The sequence below is a fragment of the Corvus brachyrhynchos genome, unplaced genomic scaffold (genome assembly GCF_000691975.1).
Source record: "Corvus brachyrhynchos isolate BGI_N302 unplaced genomic scaffold, ASM69197v1 scaffold126, whole genome shotgun sequence".
Lineage (NCBI taxonomy): Eukaryota > Metazoa > Chordata > Aves > Passeriformes > Corvidae > Corvus > Corvus brachyrhynchos.
In genome coordinates, this window is record NW_008239283.1 from 4,171,066 (window position 1) to 4,189,641 (window position 18,576).

Below are 18,576 nucleotides of genomic sequence, written 5' to 3' on the forward strand. Positions count from 1 at the left end.
GCCATTTTCTCTTTATTTTATGTATTCCAGGTCGGTTTTCACAACAGAGAATCAGTGTTGTTGCTTCTGTTTATCACAGGTGAATAAAAAATATGTCAGTCAACTGCAGAGATTGAAGTAAGATCGCAGTAAGTAGCTGAGTAGCTAGAAATGCCCATTTCCACTACAGAACAATAGACTACAGCTATGAGAGTAGATGTACAATTAGACTGATCAGTGAGGGCTGTAGAGTGGGGACACTGATATTTTCACAGGTATGATGTTAAAACTGTATTTCCCATCATCTGTGACTTGATCAGGTCCTTAAGGATCTCTAGTAAAAGACAACTCCCACTGATAGGTGTTGGAAGAGACCCCCCTGCAGTGGTTTCCCTGACCTGACAGTACCCATATGGGGGGCACAGTATTGCAAAGAGAACATGCCTTGCTACAGGATTCCTCATGGCAAAACTGCTGCTGCAGTTTGTTTTCACATATTTTGGATCAATTAAGTTTGTATAAGTATTTGTATGCAAAGTGTTGCTGTTCATGCTGATGCTGCTTGTGCCTTGCTGTCGCAGGATGGTGTCACTCAGCTGTAAGGTGCCAAAGGAGCTGCTTCAGAGGAGAATTCAGCAAGGACTCCAGAAGGACTGGAGAGTGTAGGAGCGCTGACTGTACTCAGCACAGGTGGATTTTTAAATATCAAATGCCACCCCAAGACCCTGTCTTCCTGCACAAGACCCTAATGTTTTATACTTTTGCTTTTCCCATTATGTTTCTCCTCTCACATCAGTTCCATGAAGGCAGCTGTGGAAATGGTATTTCCTCACTGATTAACAGTGTTTATCAGGCATCTTCAGCCTCAGAATCATAGACCCAGGGCCTGAATCTAGCAATATTAGACATTTCATGGGTTTGTTAATTTTCTTGGTACTGTTTACCCTTTTCCACCTCCCTGAGGGCTTTAGTCCCACTCCAGTCCCATTACTAGGTTTGAGAATGACACTTGGAAACTACCCAGAAGTGTTGCTTCCCAGGACCATGCAGTCCAGCAGCCTGTCTGTAGCCCACTGCTGCAGAGAACTGAGGAGAAGGGACGTGGCTGAACTCCTGATCCAACCTTTGCCACACCAAAGTCCTCAGCCACTGAAAGTATGCAGGACACTCAAACCAACACCCAGCTCAAGCATTAAATAATTCTGTTAAAATGCTGAGTGTAAACAGGAGCACAGATGTGCTCAGGCATGAAGGAAGGTTAAACACGCAGTTAATGAAGTTTCACAGTTCATTCTGGAACTCTGGAATGCTCCTAGGATGTTTCTAAGTACAGACACCTGAAAAGGAGCTGTGGTTTAACAAGTTAATCATACTCTTATCAGATTAGTTTAAACCAATTGCAGAAAGTTTTCAGGTGCTTCAAAGCATTGCTGGTGTTAGCAGGTAAATACAAGAAAAGAACAGAAATACTTGTGAGACTTGAAAAAGTCCAGGAAAAAATGATTCTCAGAAATGAAAGCAAACAGTGATAAAGCCAGCTGGCACTGGAGAGATTCTGTGTGGTATGTGACAACAGCAGAGAAAATCCATCTACTGTGACACTGCTTGAGCCAGCCACCCTCAGAGAGAACAGTTTCTATAGGAGTTTTCTTTATTAAATGTTAGTGCCAGTTGATTTTTTCCAACTATGAGATGGCAAGTGTGCTTCCAGCCAGGCTAAGTGAAGATGGACTTTTCAAAAGCTGCAACAGCTCAAAAGCACTCGGACTAATCACCTGAAACTTGGCACTGGCCAACATAATAACCTGTCTGGTGATCACAGCAGCCCTCAGCACTGCCAAGGGCTCTTTGTTGTGCACAGGACATGAGGAAGGAGCCTCAGCACTCACACAAGGAACAGCACTGGCCAGAATGAGGCTGCAAACTGACACTTATTAAAGTCTGGCCAAGCTTACAATTGCAAATTAATCCCTGAAAGTGACTGTGACACTGAGCAGATGCTTTGAATCTGGCCATATTGTTCAGCAGAGAAGGGAGCTATCAAAAACTCTGTCAGGATTACACCAGCTGCAGTCTTGAATCCCCAGCCATAACCCACACACACCAGGTAGGCATGGGAAATGATAACGTTCATTTTTAGCTAAAAGCCAGATTTTTCTGAATCCTGGTAGTCCTTAAAAAATCACCAGACTAACATCTGCTGCTTATTTATTCCATTTTACTTCTAGCTATAGTAGGCAAACCATAAATAAGCATCATGGTGAGGCTCTTTTTCAACCATGGTGGAAAAGAGCCTCAAAAGACACTCCCTGATGTTCCAGGAATGAACATGAAGCAAAGATCCCAGACAAGAAGCTCCTCAGATGTGGGCAAATTCAGCTGTAGATACACCTGCAGCTGGGAATGTACCACAGAGGTGTTCACCACTGTCACTGCCACTTGTATTTCTGCAATCCTAGCTGCCTGGGAAAAAGTGTAGGCATTTCTGGCATTCTTTTTTGTGAGTCAGCTCATGGAGATGCTAGGCTATGGGAAAAGTGTTAACAGAATAGTTTTGGGTGGAAGGGACCTTTAACGGTCATCCAGCCCAAGGTCATCCAGTCCATCTATTAAGCCTTAATAAATATGCAAACCAGGAATGTTTGTTCCCATCCTGACAATGCATTTTTCCTAGGCAGTCAAATAAAGAGCTAAGGAAATGCTGAAGCTCCTTGAACAGAGATTATCCCTGGAATATACAGACTTGTGTAGATGCTTCACACACAGGTTGCACATAGTTTTGCTGTGCTGGCAGTGATTTCTCACCTCTCAGCCTGTGCTGTGTGTGCTGCCACTGAGAGGTGCTGTGAGAGAGCCCATCCCTGCCCCTCTGGATGTGTTTATCCAGGACCAGGAACTGCACAGGAGTAGCACATAAAAACACATTCCTGCGGCCTGGCATGTGGGGCCGGGTTATGTAATGTGAGAGCATAATTAATTCAAGTAACAGACCAGCCAGGGATATTTCCCTCTCCTGTTCCCCCCAAGATTGGGAGCTGCTGTTTTCCTTTCATCCACAGGATTGGTATTGGAGGTAGCACTGAACAGTTCCTCCTTTTTCCCTGTTTAGTGGGATCAGCTGCCCAGTGTGGCTGGCACAGCTGCTCCAGAGCCTCCACCCCACTCACCAGGAGCTGCAGAAGGGAAGCTCAGAGTTCAGGTCCTGCAGGGACTGACACCAGCACCAACATGCAGCTGCAGGCAGGCTCAAAGTACATCTTCTTCCAAGTTAGTCTGGCAAGTAACTAGCAAACATCCCATTTTGTCAGCTCCCACTGCTGGCTCCAAACCCAGCACCCTTCTGAACTCACCTCTTGCTGACACAGGCTGTAGGGATTATTGTCACCCTTCACCTCACCATGGAGAAAGGAGTGGAGGCAACAGGACAAGTGACAATGCCAGCCTCCTCTTACTGGGCAGACCCATGGGGCAGAACCCAAGCCTGCAGCACAGCCTTGGGCTGATCACATCAGTTCCACCCTCCTACGGAGGTGAGGAGGAAATTAAAGCCAAGAGGGGTCTCTAGGGATTTGGCAGCTTCCCTTCCAAGATCCCCTGTATTTACACTGGAAGCACCAGCTGTTACCTGCCGAGCCACCAAAGGCTCTCACCTCAGGACATTTTCTGTGGAGTTTTCACTCTTTCAGCATTTTTGTCCAGCACTGGTTTGTTCTGATGTTTCTCTCCTCACAAAGGTGCAGGAAGCTGGTGTCTCCAGCCAGGCAGTGCTTCCCTGAGATCCTGCAGGAGCAAGGACCTCCAAGCCAAGGCTCCAAAGCAAAGCAGGACACACAGTGAGACCGAACAGCTGGAGTCTGTTCTGTGCAAACTCTTCCCAGCTTTTTTTGCTACAAAGATTTACTGCTAGATTTTAGCTGAATGCAATCTCCATAATCAATAAAAGAACAATTCCAGACAAGCATAAACACAAATTCAGGGGAATGTGAGGCAGCAAAGTGGGTGCTCCAGCTCTTGCACACTGAAGGGAAGTCTTTTGAGAGTGGCACAAAGTCCCAGCAAAATGTTTCCATCTGTGGACTCTCTACCAGCTGGAGGAGTTTGACTAAACCCAGTCTAAACATGTGAGAGTTGAAGTATTCAGTATTTAAGCTCCCCCAAATGAACTTTCCAATACAGTTGCATGGCATATTTTGATTCCAAGTTCTGATTTTCGTCTGTGGACTCTCTACCAGCTGGAGGAGTTTGACTAAACCCAGTCTAAACATGTGAGAGTTGAAGTATTCAGTATTTAAGCTCCCCCAAATGAGCTTTCCAATACAGCTGCCTGGCATATTTTGATTCCAAGTTCTGATTTTCGTAGATTTTTTTTTCTATCATGTGACTGCAACACAGCTCACATCTAACTCTAGCTGCTCACCATTTTACAGATGTCTCTTCAGCTTTTTAGATATCAAAGCTGAACAACAATTAAGGGAATGAAACAGGAAGGAAAACGTTTCCAAAAATAGGCAGAACAAGAGCCTGAATGAGCAGTGTCCTCCACTAATTCACTTTGATGGTAGGAAACATTTGGAAATTGTGGTATGTTGAATAGCAACACAGAACCAACAACATTTTCACCCGTTTTCATCCAAGGGGAAGTATGCCAAGGACCATAAAAAGGGGCAACTGGTGAAGGATATTCACATCCTTTTCCTCACTGAAACAGCTGTAAAAGGCTCTTGCAGCAGCACTGCACACTGGAAAAACCACCCTCTGCATCCACAGCACACTGAACTTGCCAGGGAATAGACTGGATATCCAGACCCATGTCACAAACCCTTTCTCAGCCTGCAGGCATCTGTCTGACATCTTTATGCTCTTGCTTACGAAGGTGTGTGTCATTAATTGGGACAAGGACAATACAAGGCATCTCAAGCTCATAGTTACTGACTTCTGTACTCCACTGATGCTACATTGCTCAGTTAAGTGTGGCCACAATAAAAACAAAAAACTAAAAGCTCAGCAAAGAACAAACTTGGAAAAAGGTGATGCTGGGAAAAAAGTGAGCTGTTGCTTCTCTCCAGTGTAGTTGTGTTTTTGTTTTTTTTTTTTTTTAAAGTACATAGCAACTGTGCTACAAATGGATATTTTTTTACCAGATAAAGGAGCTAGTCTTCATTTGTTTTTTTTACTATTATTTTTTCCACTGCATACTCCTCCTGCATTAATTGCTCTATTACTCTTGGACACCTCCACCAAAACCTTTCCACATTCCCAGCAGCTGACAACAGAGAGCCCTTCCCTCAGTCTTGGCTGGGCTAACAAAACCTGAGGTGGGCAGAAAGAGCCTGTCAGCAGAATGGGTGCCCCTGAAATACCCTGACAGCTCCCCTGGAGAAGTTTCACTCTGGACATTTACATTTATTTAGAGCTGCCAAGGTGATTTCATGTGGCACCTCTTGAATGCACTGAATGCACACCCCAATTCCATGTGGGCCAAAGCTTCGTGCCTGAGCCCTTGTTCCACATACAAACGTTTCATTAGTTCTGAGTGCTTTGCATGTTAAATTGGATCCTGGAAGAGAATATTCTCTAAAGCTGCTATTTTATCACTGTGTAGCTCTATCTTTCAGCTTCATAGTGTATTGTGTCAGTAAGTCTTGCAGGCCTGAGAACCACTGTGCAATTCCAGTCTCCCTTTCTCCCAAATTTACAGTGGGCTGTAAATTCAGTGAGTGCTGTAATTGAGTGTGCTGTAAATTTATAGGAAACCAGGAATTCCTAACTACTGCTGGGGCAGAACTGCCTTCCTGAAGGGAGGCTCGATGTAATTCATTATCCAACTCAGGTTTAAAACAAAACAAAGCAAACAGGTCATTACTCACCTGTTGTTCTTCTGGCTAAGGTGGGGACTTACCTGTGCAGAGGTGGGGCAGCAACAGAAACACCCAGCTGCAGAGTTGGAAGAAGAAGCCACACAAATGCAATTTGGGATAAAAGGCAGCTCATGGCATTCCCATTTAAGCACAAAGCAATCATAAATCCAAATCACACAAGAAAAAAGTTTATTGAAAAATAAATTCTCCCTAGTTTTTTTCTACAACAGTGAAAACAAAGCATTTTTCTATGCCATTAAAGTACAGACATTTACTGTTCTAAAAAAAAAAAAAATTAAAAAAATCCCATCTTATTGAACCCCAGGAACTTGGCAGTATCTGAACCACTGCGTTCTGTTCTGTTTGAATCCAACTGCTTGAACGTAATATAGTGGAACACAACCATTGAAATAAAACAAAGGATCAACCTATTAGGGAAGAATTCAAACCAAACACCCCATAGTACCAGCCTGACCCTGAAGTTCTTGTGTACATTTAAACCCCCTCATTAACTCCACATTATTGTTTGCAAAAAGCAGTATTTTATTTCCTGTGATTTCAGTAGGGTTTTTTTCCAATTTACATTGCTACAGGGCTTATTCAGACTCTGACCCTCTCCACCTATGAAGAGGGAGACTCCTCCAGGGAATGATGTAGACCAGAACCCAAAGAGTTGCCCCAAACTGCACTCTGAAGAATCTCCCTGCAGTGGTCAGCTCAGCAAGCTCAGGGGGATCAACGTCTCCAAGCCCAAATTAGCTTTGTAAATATTTCCTGGTATTTTTCTTTTAGCTCTCTTAGAATCTTCAGGGTAACTTTTCTCATAAAATTTACTCTCTTTTTTCCTTTGGTAAAAACTGCCATTTCCTCCTCCTCTGCTGCATTCTTTGCAAAAACCAAATTAAACCCATGACTCCTTAAAAATATTTTTCACTGTCACTGTACTGCAACAGACCTGTTAATGAACATAAATTAGTTCTGGGTATTACACTATTAAAATTAACTGCCCTCAGACAGCAATTTAGCTTGATTTATCGTGTGCCTATTTGATAGTTCAAACTACTTTGCAGCTGCTGGAGCCTGAGCCAGGTCGTGTTGCATGCACTGGGTGGCTCCAGGAAATGCCATGCCGTTATTTACATGCTCTCCTTAAAGCCAAGGATTTGGTGGCTCCTGCAGGCCCCAGGCTCTGCACTGACCCAGGGCTGGTATTTGCAGTGACAATACAGATGTGTTTTCCTGCACCAGAGGCAGCCACGTGCTTTGGTGGCCATGGGGACAGCAGGGTCCTCAGTGCTTCAGTCTGTGAGCCCTTACATGAGGTGACAAATTCTGGTCCCATGCACAGACCACTTAAGTAAATGGCACCTGCACTGATCTGCCCAGCAGAGAGAAGGGTTTCAATCACTTGAGCACAACTAATTTTTTAAAGCAGTTTCTGCATGTTGAGGGTGAAGTTATTACTCATTTTATCAAAACTTTGAGGACCTGGTTTTATTTACTCATTTAATAAACAGGTGGCTTAGTGCTCTTGAGAGAGGTCTGCTGAATTAAAGCACACTTTTGTATGTTCCTAATTACATGAATATGCAAAGGATGACACCTATAAAAATGGATAGGTCCCAACGTGCAAGGCACATCAGCAATGGTTGCACTTTGTGGCTTTTCCTGGAAGAAAGAACAATGAATGATGCCTCACACCTGAGGCACTCTGGGATCCAGCCTCTGGTATTTTCAGCACATTCCTACAGTAAACATTTTACACTTGATACATTGAGTGTATCAAGTACACATTCCATTTAAATATAATTATATTTGGAAATCATAAACTAATTTACAAAAAACCTCTATAGAACTGCTTGAAAATGTGTAGATGAGATTTAAGTCACTGCCCATAAAATGGTATGTTTTGATGTTACATTTACAGTGATATTATTAAAGCAGATCTCAATAAAATCCTCCATGTCCCTGGCCTTTTTAGCCCCAATGAAAACATATATCTGTCAGTGCATTATTCTCCTTGACTTTACAGCAATCCCTACAACAATGGGGCCAAAGGAAAACTACAGATGGAAAGAGATCACAAGTGAGAAGCTGAAGGCATAGCAGCCTGTAGGACAAACATCGCAAGGAAACAGCCATGCCAAATGTTAGCACCCCTGGAAAAAAGACTGGAAATCAGAAACTGGTAACTCCTGGTCTCTCTAAGAATAAACAACAAAAGTGCCATCCCTCAAACTCCCAACTGTAGACTGAACAGCAATTTAACCACATTTTGAATTGGTACTTTAATAATGAATCAGTAACATCAACTTAGAGCTGATCTAAGTCATTGCAGCAAGAAAAACTGGCTGCTGATATGTGTACAATATGTCCTGTAAGTGTTTGGTCTTTATCATGCAAGATCCAGTGCTTCACACTTATTAAAAAGGGCGGGCTGATTTTTTAATTTTAAGAAACATTCATGGAGGAGTTGTGCTATCACTGAAGCCAGTGGGAGTCATGAAGTTAATTGGGCTTGGATGAGATTGTATCCAGCCTGATTCATCCCATTTAATTTATTTTACTAGCAAAATCTGGTCCTGAAATGAACTCTGAGCAAAAGACATACCTGCGAAAGCAATTTGGGTTTTGTTTATGTGAACAGTGCTGCAAACTCATAAATCAATTCAGATGGGCCACACACTCCTGAGAGGGGAGGGCATGTCTTTCACGTCAAGGACAAATTGAGGATGCTGCCTAGGATTTTAAAGGACAGTGGTACAACATGAAAGCCTGATTTGGAGCTGATGATATCAAGAGAAATTTTCAATGAGTCTGAATTCCTGACAATCAGCAAGGTGCAAAAGCGACACAAGTAGCTGGGAGCAGAGTGGAGCTGGGAAGGTGCAGAGTCCTGGCTCTGGCTACAACCCCATCCCAACTGAAATCTGATCAGCAGCTGTTTTGCAAAATACTATTGCAGAAAAGCAGTAGCATAAAAAAGAAAAGCCATCTGCAATAAGCTGAGCAGTCCCTCCCCAGCGAGAGCTGCCAGTTCAGCTGTGATAAAAGGCCTGTATTCTCTGGGAGCACCAGGAACCGCCCCGGGTACATCCATGCAGAGACATCTTTATCTGAAAAACCAACACCTCACAAACCTCAATGTGGATCCTCAACTTCCCTGCCCATCAAATCAGATATGGCCGTTCCTGGAGGTTTTCTGTTATCATGGTCTCCCTGGGGAATGTTAATGGCTTTCCTTTGCTCCCTGGTCATTGAACAGACATCCCGTCCCAGCAGGAGCTCTCATGCCGAATCACAGATTCTCAGTAAATTGCATTCTGCTTGCAGAAGCAATGTTTTGCAAGAATTATTAAAAGTTACAGTATCTTTTATCTTATTAAGCCTTATAGTCTTAGAACAGATTTCTCCACTACTTAAAAACATTCAAAATTTACACCAGTAAGTTGTAGAGTCATCAGCACACTTTACCTGGAATTAGTGTTCCATTATACTTGTTCAGACAGTGTCCATATTCCAAACACGCATCCAAACCCCAAAGAAAGTAAAAAAGGCACATAAACATTAAATATTTGTAGAAACATAATCTGATATAAACAAGCAAACACACTGCTGCAACTATAAATTACAAAAAGAAACATAGAAACTAAGCAAAAAATGCAAAAAGCAACTCTATTTATACATGTGCAAATCAACTTGCATATATGAAATAAATGAGGTTTTTATTGGCATTTTTAAACAGTGTGTATTTACCAACTTTACCTTTCAAAGGCAAGCCTTTTATGTTAATTTTAATAAATATGTAAATGCTTCTCTCAAGTTTTCTAATCCCGTAGGAATAAGATTTTTGAAAAAAACTAGGTCACATACAAAAATACAAAATTTTAAAACAAAGAATGTCTTGATATGAGAGATATGTTTAAAAGCTTGTAAAATGGTTTTGTATTCAACTTCTAACATTTTTTTCCCGTCAATCGCAGAGCAAAATATTCAAATGCAGTCATGCAAAAACCTGACTTCTGAGCAAAGGAAGCTGCAAGCTCTACTGTCAGACTGAAAACAGCAGCACGGTCCCCTCTCTGATGTCCTTGCTTGAGTGCAAGGATTGGACTACACCTTTATTCTTCAACTAGGAAAGAAAATAGTTATGGAATTCGGACAGAAAGCCACCCACTATCCTGTGGATATCTACTATAGGCTTTAGCAAATAATTCAGACTTTTCACTAGTCCCACATGGATTTGCCTGAGTGTTTATCTGCAGAAGGAGTCTCTGATTTTGCACTGCACAAGGGAACGCGGCTGTGTGACGGGGAGCGTGTGTGGAGCTCAGTGAGCAACGCTTACAGAGTCTATGCACTTAGAGTTCTCATGATAGTCTCCTTTTACAGGAATTTAAACTGAAGCTGTAGGTCTTGACTCTTTATTCTTCAAGATAAATGAGTCTTCTCTATAAGTTTCAGTGGAAATAAGATCAGAGACCACTGACTCTGAAGCCAATTTGGATGTTCTGCCCTGGCTGAAACGCAATCGGTGCTGCTGTTTCATTTTTGCCAGAATGCAGTAATTCAGTTCAGCAGACTAGAAACAGTGCTACAGCATGAAAAAACAGAGCTTATAATAAACTCTCCCTGCTGTGGTAAAGGCAAACTTAGCATTGAGCAAAGCACTAGACCAGAAAATCTTATAATAACAAATACCAAACCCCTCCCATCTTTAAAGGTTTAGAGGGAAAACCGAATGCAGTATGTATTGCCATGTGGGCCTTACAGCAGGGGAAACCAAGCAAACACGTATTTACAGCAAAGAATTACACTACAGCAAAACCCACATGTTTTGCATCCTTTAAGTGCACACACACAAATCTTTGTTTCCAACAGAATTCTGTGATATCCCAGTTCGAAATCAATTCCTGCCTGAAGAAGCTCAGGCTGAACTGGTGAAGACAAGTCCTGCTGTTGCCTTTGCTTTCAGCACCAGCTGGAAGTTCATACGCTGTGATAGGCAGGATTTTCTAGTTGCACAAATATGCACAGGTATGCAGGGGATATTTTATATAAATACAGAATGAATTGTTGTGCCTGCTCAGACCCATTTCCAGTTGTCCTCCCCCAGCTTTTCCAGGGCACTAAAACTATGGTAAACTACATTTGTGCTGACTGAAGCAAATGCTGAGCTATGGCAACGGGAGGGATTTTCATACTGGTTTGCATTTGTTTTCTTTTCATACAAAAATTTTGCCTCCCATTAGAGAACCCAGCTGTTCTGTTTCTGGAAAATTAATCTGAAATACAGCAGATTTTCACATCATCAAACCCAGATCCTGGTGACCCTGCTGTTCAACAGCTCCCCCAGACCCTTTTTTGGATACTGAACAACCTCCCAGGATTAGGCTCCTGTGTAGTGCAGAGCGATGTTATGGAGTGTTACAGGGTAACACTGTCAGGAGTGTTGAGGCAGGAAACCAAATGATTGAAAAGGCTCATTCACTGCTTTTAAATTGAAAGTTAAAATGTAGACTGTTCTGGAGGATTTATCCACGGTGAAATAGCATCTCTCTTGCCTGGTTTTTGGTAGGTCACTAGGTCCATCAATATTCCCACACAGATTACAAGAACACTACTTACAAGAAAATTCTGAACCAACCAGATGTGTCCAAGAAAGGAAAACGTAAAGCATCTATGCCTTTCATTACTACCTGGTAATGTTTATGAAAAAAATATTTGTGCTGATTTGAGGCCTTATTCCAACATGGTGAGAGCATGTCCAAATTGCAAACCTGCAGACTCTGACTGCAGATTTGTTTCTCACTAATCTTAACATGTAACCTTCTGACTACAAATGGTGCTGTCAAGCATGTCACCTTCTGCTGAAAATAACAAAAATTACCTCTGTAAAAAGAAGGCAGTTTAGAGGAGTTAACTTGCTGCTCTCAAAAAAAGAGTTTGAATTCTGAACTCTTGAATTGTTTTCCTCTAAATTTGTAATTGGTGGGCCTGCTAAAAAAAAGGGAAAATTAAACAAACAGCCGCCTAAAAACAGAAGACCAATCAAAGAACCCAAGAGGATTGATTAATTCTTTTCTTTGCAGTTCTTTATCTCCTCTTACTTGTTCTCTAGAAAAATTTCTCTTTAAAAACCTAGCTAGTTATGAAGACATTTTACATTTCTACCGTACAATAATTATAGTTAGCTTAGTTTAACCTTTCTATGTCATTCAGCAACACTTCAACTACTGGAAGCCGTAGCAAACTGAGGCTCTAATGATAATATTGCTCCAATGATGCTGAATACTTTTTGCTTCACACAGTATTTCTAGTAGACAGACTACAACAGAAGCGTGGGCAAATTCCAAGGATTACTCTCTAAATGGGACCAGTAAACTGTGATGAGTCCATTCCAAAAATGGTTGTGTGTTTTTTTTCCACACTGAAGAATACCACAACCCCAGTGAGCTGTGCAGTCACCAAGATGTGTCACACGCTGGCAACTGCCTATTTGCTCATTGGTGACACTCTGCTTAGGCTGCTCTGGTGCAGCAGCTGTGATGCAGACAATACCTTGTTGTATACAAAGATTTAATTTAAAAAAAAGGAAAAAAAAAACCAAACTGGGCCCAAATAACCCAATAGGTTACAGAGTACAGGGTACAGAGCTCACTCATTCCAAGTTCTTGTGAAGTAAACCACTTTTTAGCCATTTGAGTCAAAGCTGTACCCAAACCAGTGCACCTTGAATAAAATGTTAGTCCTCCTTCCCCAGCATCCCCTCCCTAAGCACACTTTTTTCAGTTTTCTACTGGAATGAAGTTGAGATCCTTTACCTAACCATGATGGGGGATGTCCTAACTCATTAAAAAAATAGAAAACACTTCACCCAAACAACAAAAACAGAAGTTTGATGGGTCTGAAAATTTTCTACAAACTATTCTGTGCAGTCATCTTCAAATCATTGTAGAACATGAGACTTGTTTCTCTTTGCAAACAGCTGAAGGAATCCGAAGAGTGACACTGCAAAGGTCCTTACAGGAAGAAAAGATCAGTTATAGCTGTTTATTATGAATCCCTCCTCTCTTAGTAGATAATTCTGCCCAGCAATGATAGCTCTGCCTGCAGCGGAAACCTGGACCAAAGTGCAGGAAGTATGAAGTAATTCTCCAAACTACTCACGTTGTCCCCAGCTGGGAGCAGCCCTGCTGCTGCTATAGGCAGTCCTTGCAGAGTGCAACCTGCCCCTTGATATAGTCCCTGCAGGGGCAAATCCTTCTGTGGGTGGGGTGGGAGCCTGCACAGCTGAACAGTAACAGGTCACCTTGGAAAACACAGTGCTTCCTCCTTCCATCAAAAGAGGGAACCAGGATATCATTTGCAGACTCCATGGTGAGACATTCGATATTGTGCCTAAAAAGCAAAGCACGTGATCTAAATCACACCTGAGTTTACAGGAGTTTGGTACAGTTTTCATCCTTCCTCGCTAAAAATAAAATCCTTGCTCTATTAGATCCTAAATCAAGTACATTTACACTTGCAGCTTTCCAGAACGTGACTTTTCTCCTGTACAGATTCTCTCTGCAGAGGGCAGTGCAGCCTTTACAGCTTTACTGTTCTCTAAAGATTAATAAAAGAAGTTAAAGAGGAAAAAATCGCTTTTGACTGTTCCCCAAAACCTAATATTTAAATACACCATGGATTTTCAGTAGGACAGACTCAAAGAATCTGAAATCAGGAGATACTGTCTTTGACTTCAGGAGGGCTCTTCCCCAGGGAAGCCCCACAGAGCCAGGCAGCCCTGGGCAGCTCGAGGTAGGTGAGCTGGACTGCAAGGATGAGGGATGCTGCTCCTGGGCTACAGGGAGCAGGGTCTGCAACTCCCAGGAACCAGCCAGCACCAGCCAGTGGGAAAATGAAAAATGCCAGTTGCCATTTTCTGACCACAAAGCTTAAACACAAGGGTAGCAATTCCAGCAGAGCCTTGTTTTTCACTTATCCTGGAAACACTGGTAACTTTCAGCATTTAACAGAGGAGTTTTTTTCCACAGGATTATGATTTTGTCTAGACAGCTAGAAAAGAAAGTTTTTATATGAGCTGCTTCTGAACTCCACTGGAAATTACAACTTTTCAAAGAAAATAACAAACCCAAAAATCTTCTACAATGTATTTTAGTGAAAAGTGGGGATAGAAAACCTGGAAAGCAGATTGCCTAGCAGTCATTTGTGGGAAGCTGGTTTTGAGGGCTTTGTTTTCATTCTGAAAGGAACACAGACACATATCCAGAGAGACAGCACCCGAAAGCAGCATTCCTTTCCTTAATGCATAGCTGAGTTTTATACATCTGCACCAACACCTCCAGTGTACCAGGGTTCACAATTCTTTACCCAGGACAATACTGACAGAAGGTTTTTGGCCCCCTGTGCTCCTGTCACAGTGCTCTCAGCAGTCACCACTACCATACAGTGCACAAAGCACTGCCAGGCCCTCACTCACAGCTTGCTTCAGCCAGACAGAGTTTCCCTCCCCACCTTCCCTTCTCACAGAACTCGTGCTTTAAATTCCAAGTGTGGTAAAACCCAGTGCAATAAAGAGACCAAACAACATATTTGTGCTATAAATACTTACCTAAGCAGAGCTTTGTCCTTGTTAAGATGCTGGAAGAAGGAAGGCTCACAGATGAGCTGGCTTTCCTGACAAACTTGCTTACAGGATTTTCCAGGTTCAGCAATTTTTACTTGAAGGGCACTTAATGGGGGCCACATCACCTGCCCGTGACAGAAATCCTGCAGTGACAGATCATGTTTTATTATGATGTGTTCAGACAACATTTCACAATACTCAGAGTGTATTTTAACATTTGGCAACTCTTATCAAAAGGTGATCAAATAATTTGGGCCTGATCCATCATGGTTTGCTTTCTCTGGATAAAACCAAAACTTGTGTGAACTGATCCCTCACTGTGACCCAAAGCCCCAAATCCATTTACCAGTTCTCAATATCAGCTTGAGCTTTTTTTATTCCGTTTTAATTTCCTCTGCTGAAGGAGGAGGTTTTTATACTTCCAGGTCTAACCACAAATGTAATATTGTACAGTCATGAATCACAAAACATCATGGGTTGGAAGGGACCCACAAATTTCAAGGTGAGACCAAAGGGGTGTCCTCCTTCATCTGTCTTTTCTTGGTCTTGGGTGAATGTTCTCTGCTTGGCCACATCTTTCAAAGTCAGTGTGTCTGTTCCATCAGCCCAGCCTGCCTCATCCAACAGCTCCCAGATTTGCAGCAGGGAATCCCTGCTGTTTTGGCTGCGGTTGCCTGGCTGCTCCTTTGATGCCAGTGCCAAAACTGAAGCAGCCCCTCCCTCTGGTTCCCAGCCTCTGCTGCTGCCTTGTGGAGCAGACACAACTGTGTGTGCAGCCACAGAGCAAACCGGATCAGGGCATGGATTCACCAGATGGCAGGGAGGCACCAAACAGCCACACTGGGCACTGGCAGGACAGAGCAGCTTGGAGACACAGCTGGTTTAACCCAGCTGAAGGTGGCACTGCTGGGTGTGAAACCACAGCTCACAGCAGTTCTCTTACCTCCGATTGTAAAGCCCTTCAGCCCAGGTGTTGGATCTGAAGGTTCAGGGAATTCACTAAACCTTTCTTGTGAATATTGTCTTCCCTCCTGACCCTAAGCCATGGCCCCAGAAGGGGAACCCTGGACGCCTCCTTTAAATGCTACAGTTTCACTGTCCATAGAGTGACTGGTGGGAGAGAATATCTGAACACATCCTCTTCACACTCAAACATCCCCTGAAGACCTCACTGTCATGGTCAAGGCACACAACCTCTGAAACAGATCAGCTCTTCATTCCAGCATCTTTGTTCCCATTTCAGGCTTGCACTGCTTTCTCTGTTCTTCCTGCCTCCACCACAAACTCATCAAAATAAGGTCTCAATCTTTATTTTTGCTTTTTATTTTTGTTCATCTGACAAGTTAATTTGGCAAAGTGCTAAGCACATGCAGCTAAAATTGTGCTTGAACATCCTGGGAGCTGTGAAACACCACCAGCTTTTGACAATTAGTCAAAGCTGAACAAAATGACAATACTTTGTGGATTTCTGAGAAGCACAAGGCAGGGCTTAGCCCTTGGGGGAAGGCCACAGGTGCCATCTCTTGATTGTCTCTTTTTCTCCCTTACACTGAGCTCCATTTCTTCCTGATTGACAAAAACTCCCAGTTATAGCTAACTTGGGTAGAAGAATCAAAAACAACAGAGATACTTTTACAGGTTTTGTCATCAATACAGCAGCAAAAAGCTTAAAGTGTTTACTGGCAGGAAAGCGGAAATAGTTGTGCAGTGTTAACTGCCCTTCTGACCTGGAGCTGTGTTATTCTTTAGGACTGTCTTTAATAGCACCTACCTTCAGAAATACAAGTACAGACACATGTCCAGTGCCCTTGAAAGAAAACCTGGCAATTAAATGACATATCAGAGATAAAGGTTATTCCTATCTCTCTTCTGCAGCAGCCAGAACAAAAGGCAGAGCTGGCTACTGCAACAGATCTGGCTTGGGCAGAAGTCCAAGCAGGCACACAATTTCTAGAAACCAGGATCTCATGTAAATCTCTGCAGTTTATTACTCCAATTCAACATCATCTGCTGCTCTCAGCTGGCAGTAATGCACAGGGACCAAAAGTCCTCTAAGTAACTGGGTTCCAAACCATTTAAATCTTTATTGATTGAAACTAAATACTTGAAAAATCTGCCCAGAGGCTGCAGCCGACTGCAATTCTGCCAAAAAGCACCTCTGTGTTTGAGTGATCCTTTGTGATCCAAAGCTTTTTTGTGTGTACACAGCTAAGGAAGTCACATACACACTGAAAAACTGCTTTGCCTTTCTGCTTTCATATAATAACAAGGTCTGCACAGCTACTGTTTCTACTTGGACAGCAGTGACACTGTGAAGCTTTAAAATGGAGATGGTCCTCCCTTTACAACATAATCCAAAATTCACCCACAATAGAAGTTCATACCTGTCTTTCAATAAAGGCGTTCATCCTCTGGAGCATTCCCTCACAGGTAAATTCGTAGGGCAAGTAAGGGTCAATCTGTGGAGAGAGTGTGTTAAGGTTAGAGGGGTTTTTGTTTCACTCAACTTCATGGTGTACTCTGTGCCAGCAGCTTCTGTTCCAAATACTCCATTATAGCTCAAGTAGCAACAAAAGATACAAATAAACTCATTAACAAATAATAATTTTACAAAACCATCAGCAGTTTTAGTTGATTTTTGCTCCTTTTTAAAGGCAATAAGAGTTGCTCCTTGACTATGGAAACTCAAGGTACACTGCAAAGTGGCAGATGTAAGGCTAGACTGAGACCCTCTGGGATTCCAGAACTCCTGTTTTAACTAAGTTTCAGTTCTGAACTTGAAGCGACAAAATAGAATGTGATACCTTTGAAAATTCCTTCAAACTCTTCCCCCTCTTGAAGTACCCTCATTACCATTCCACACTGTAAGTGCACAAGCACTTCTGTGGGAATGTCAGGGCTACAAATTCAGAGCTGAGCAGGGCAAAGTCTGCAATGCTCTAAGAATCAACAATGAAACTTCCTCACTGAATGCACAGAAAATACAGATTGCTGTATAACTCACACGTGAAATTCTCATTTCTATACAAATTCACCCACTCGTTCTTTTCAAGTAAGAACCTGACATATCCAGTACTAAAACATGATAATTTCGATACCATTGATATGTAATCATTTTTTCTTCAATATCCCACCAAAATGCAGCACTCATTAGACTAATATTAGGAGGCACTCTACGTGCAGTACACACTACACCCTCAAGTGCTGATAGCAAATTGAGGACACATTTCTCACCTTTTGATTCAAAATTGATTTCACAGCCTTCTCAACCTCAGAAAGATCATTGATGTCCACAGTCCACACATGGGGCTTCCCAATGTAAACTTCAGCATAGGGATGCTGAGATGTCAACTGTAAGAAGAAATTATACTGGTAAAAAGTAATGTTCAAGATATCCTTGATTCTCACTCTCTCTATTAGACTTTTTGGATGAAATGCACTAGGATAGTGCAAAAATTCAGTTAGAACACAACAGTCAGCATCATTCCTTCTGAGCTACCTTTCAGATTTTCTCTTTAAATTTAGAGAGTGAATTTAATTGGAAAACTGAAAATCAGATAACACAGATCATAAATAAGATATGGGCACCTCTGTTTGTGGCTTCAATCTTCCCAGTGACCCACATCACAGAAGACTTGATGTTTACTGAAATTACTTGCACCACGACCTTGCTTCCCCACAGCTCATTCACAGAGCCACCCTCCTTCTTCACAACCTGTCACTGCCACAAGTCCTGCTTATACCTGCATTATTGGCTCCCAGAGATGTCATCCTCACCCTGAGTCCTTCAAATTTCAAACATTGCCAGAGTTCTGTGAGCAACAGTGAAGAATAATTTCTATCACAAAGAATGAATTCTGACTCTCATGGCTGAGAGTAGAAGAGTAACCTGACCTCACCAAGAGTGTTAACCAGTATTTTGCTCACCACTTTGTTAGAAAATAATATCAATGAATACCCAAGAAGGTAACTAAGAAAAGCTGTATCAGAGCTGCTTTCAGAACTAGCAGGACAGCTCAGTAAGTATTTTTGTGACAGGTCACCCAAGAGTGAGAACATGCACATGAAGACACAGAAGAGAGCAAAAACTATAGAAGAGAGGAGCGG

General features: G+C 42.4%; 1 protein-coding gene across 2 annotated transcripts in view; it reads right to left on the reverse strand.

Annotated features, from left to right (window-relative positions):
* Positions 1 to 6,003: 6,003 nt before the first annotated feature.
* The window catches only part of MGAT5 (mannosyl (alpha-1,6-)-glycoprotein beta-1,6-N-acetyl-glucosaminyltransferase), a 104,438-nt gene continuing 91,865 nt past the window's right edge, over positions 6,004 to 18,576 (reverse strand). For both annotated transcript variants that reach the window (XM_017740148.1, XM_008638217.2), the window contains exons 14-17: positions 17,704 to 17,820; positions 16,854 to 16,928; positions 14,455 to 14,612; positions 6,004 to 13,238 (exon numbers count right to left, since the gene is read on the reverse strand). In XM_017740148.1, coding sequence (XP_017595637.1) covers positions 13,040 to 13,238; positions 14,455 to 14,612; positions 16,854 to 16,928; positions 17,704 to 17,820 — 549 coding nt within the window. In that variant the 3' untranslated portion in view covers positions 6,004 to 13,039. The remainder of the gene's footprint in view (positions 13,239 to 14,454; positions 14,613 to 16,853; positions 16,929 to 17,703; positions 17,821 to 18,576) is intronic.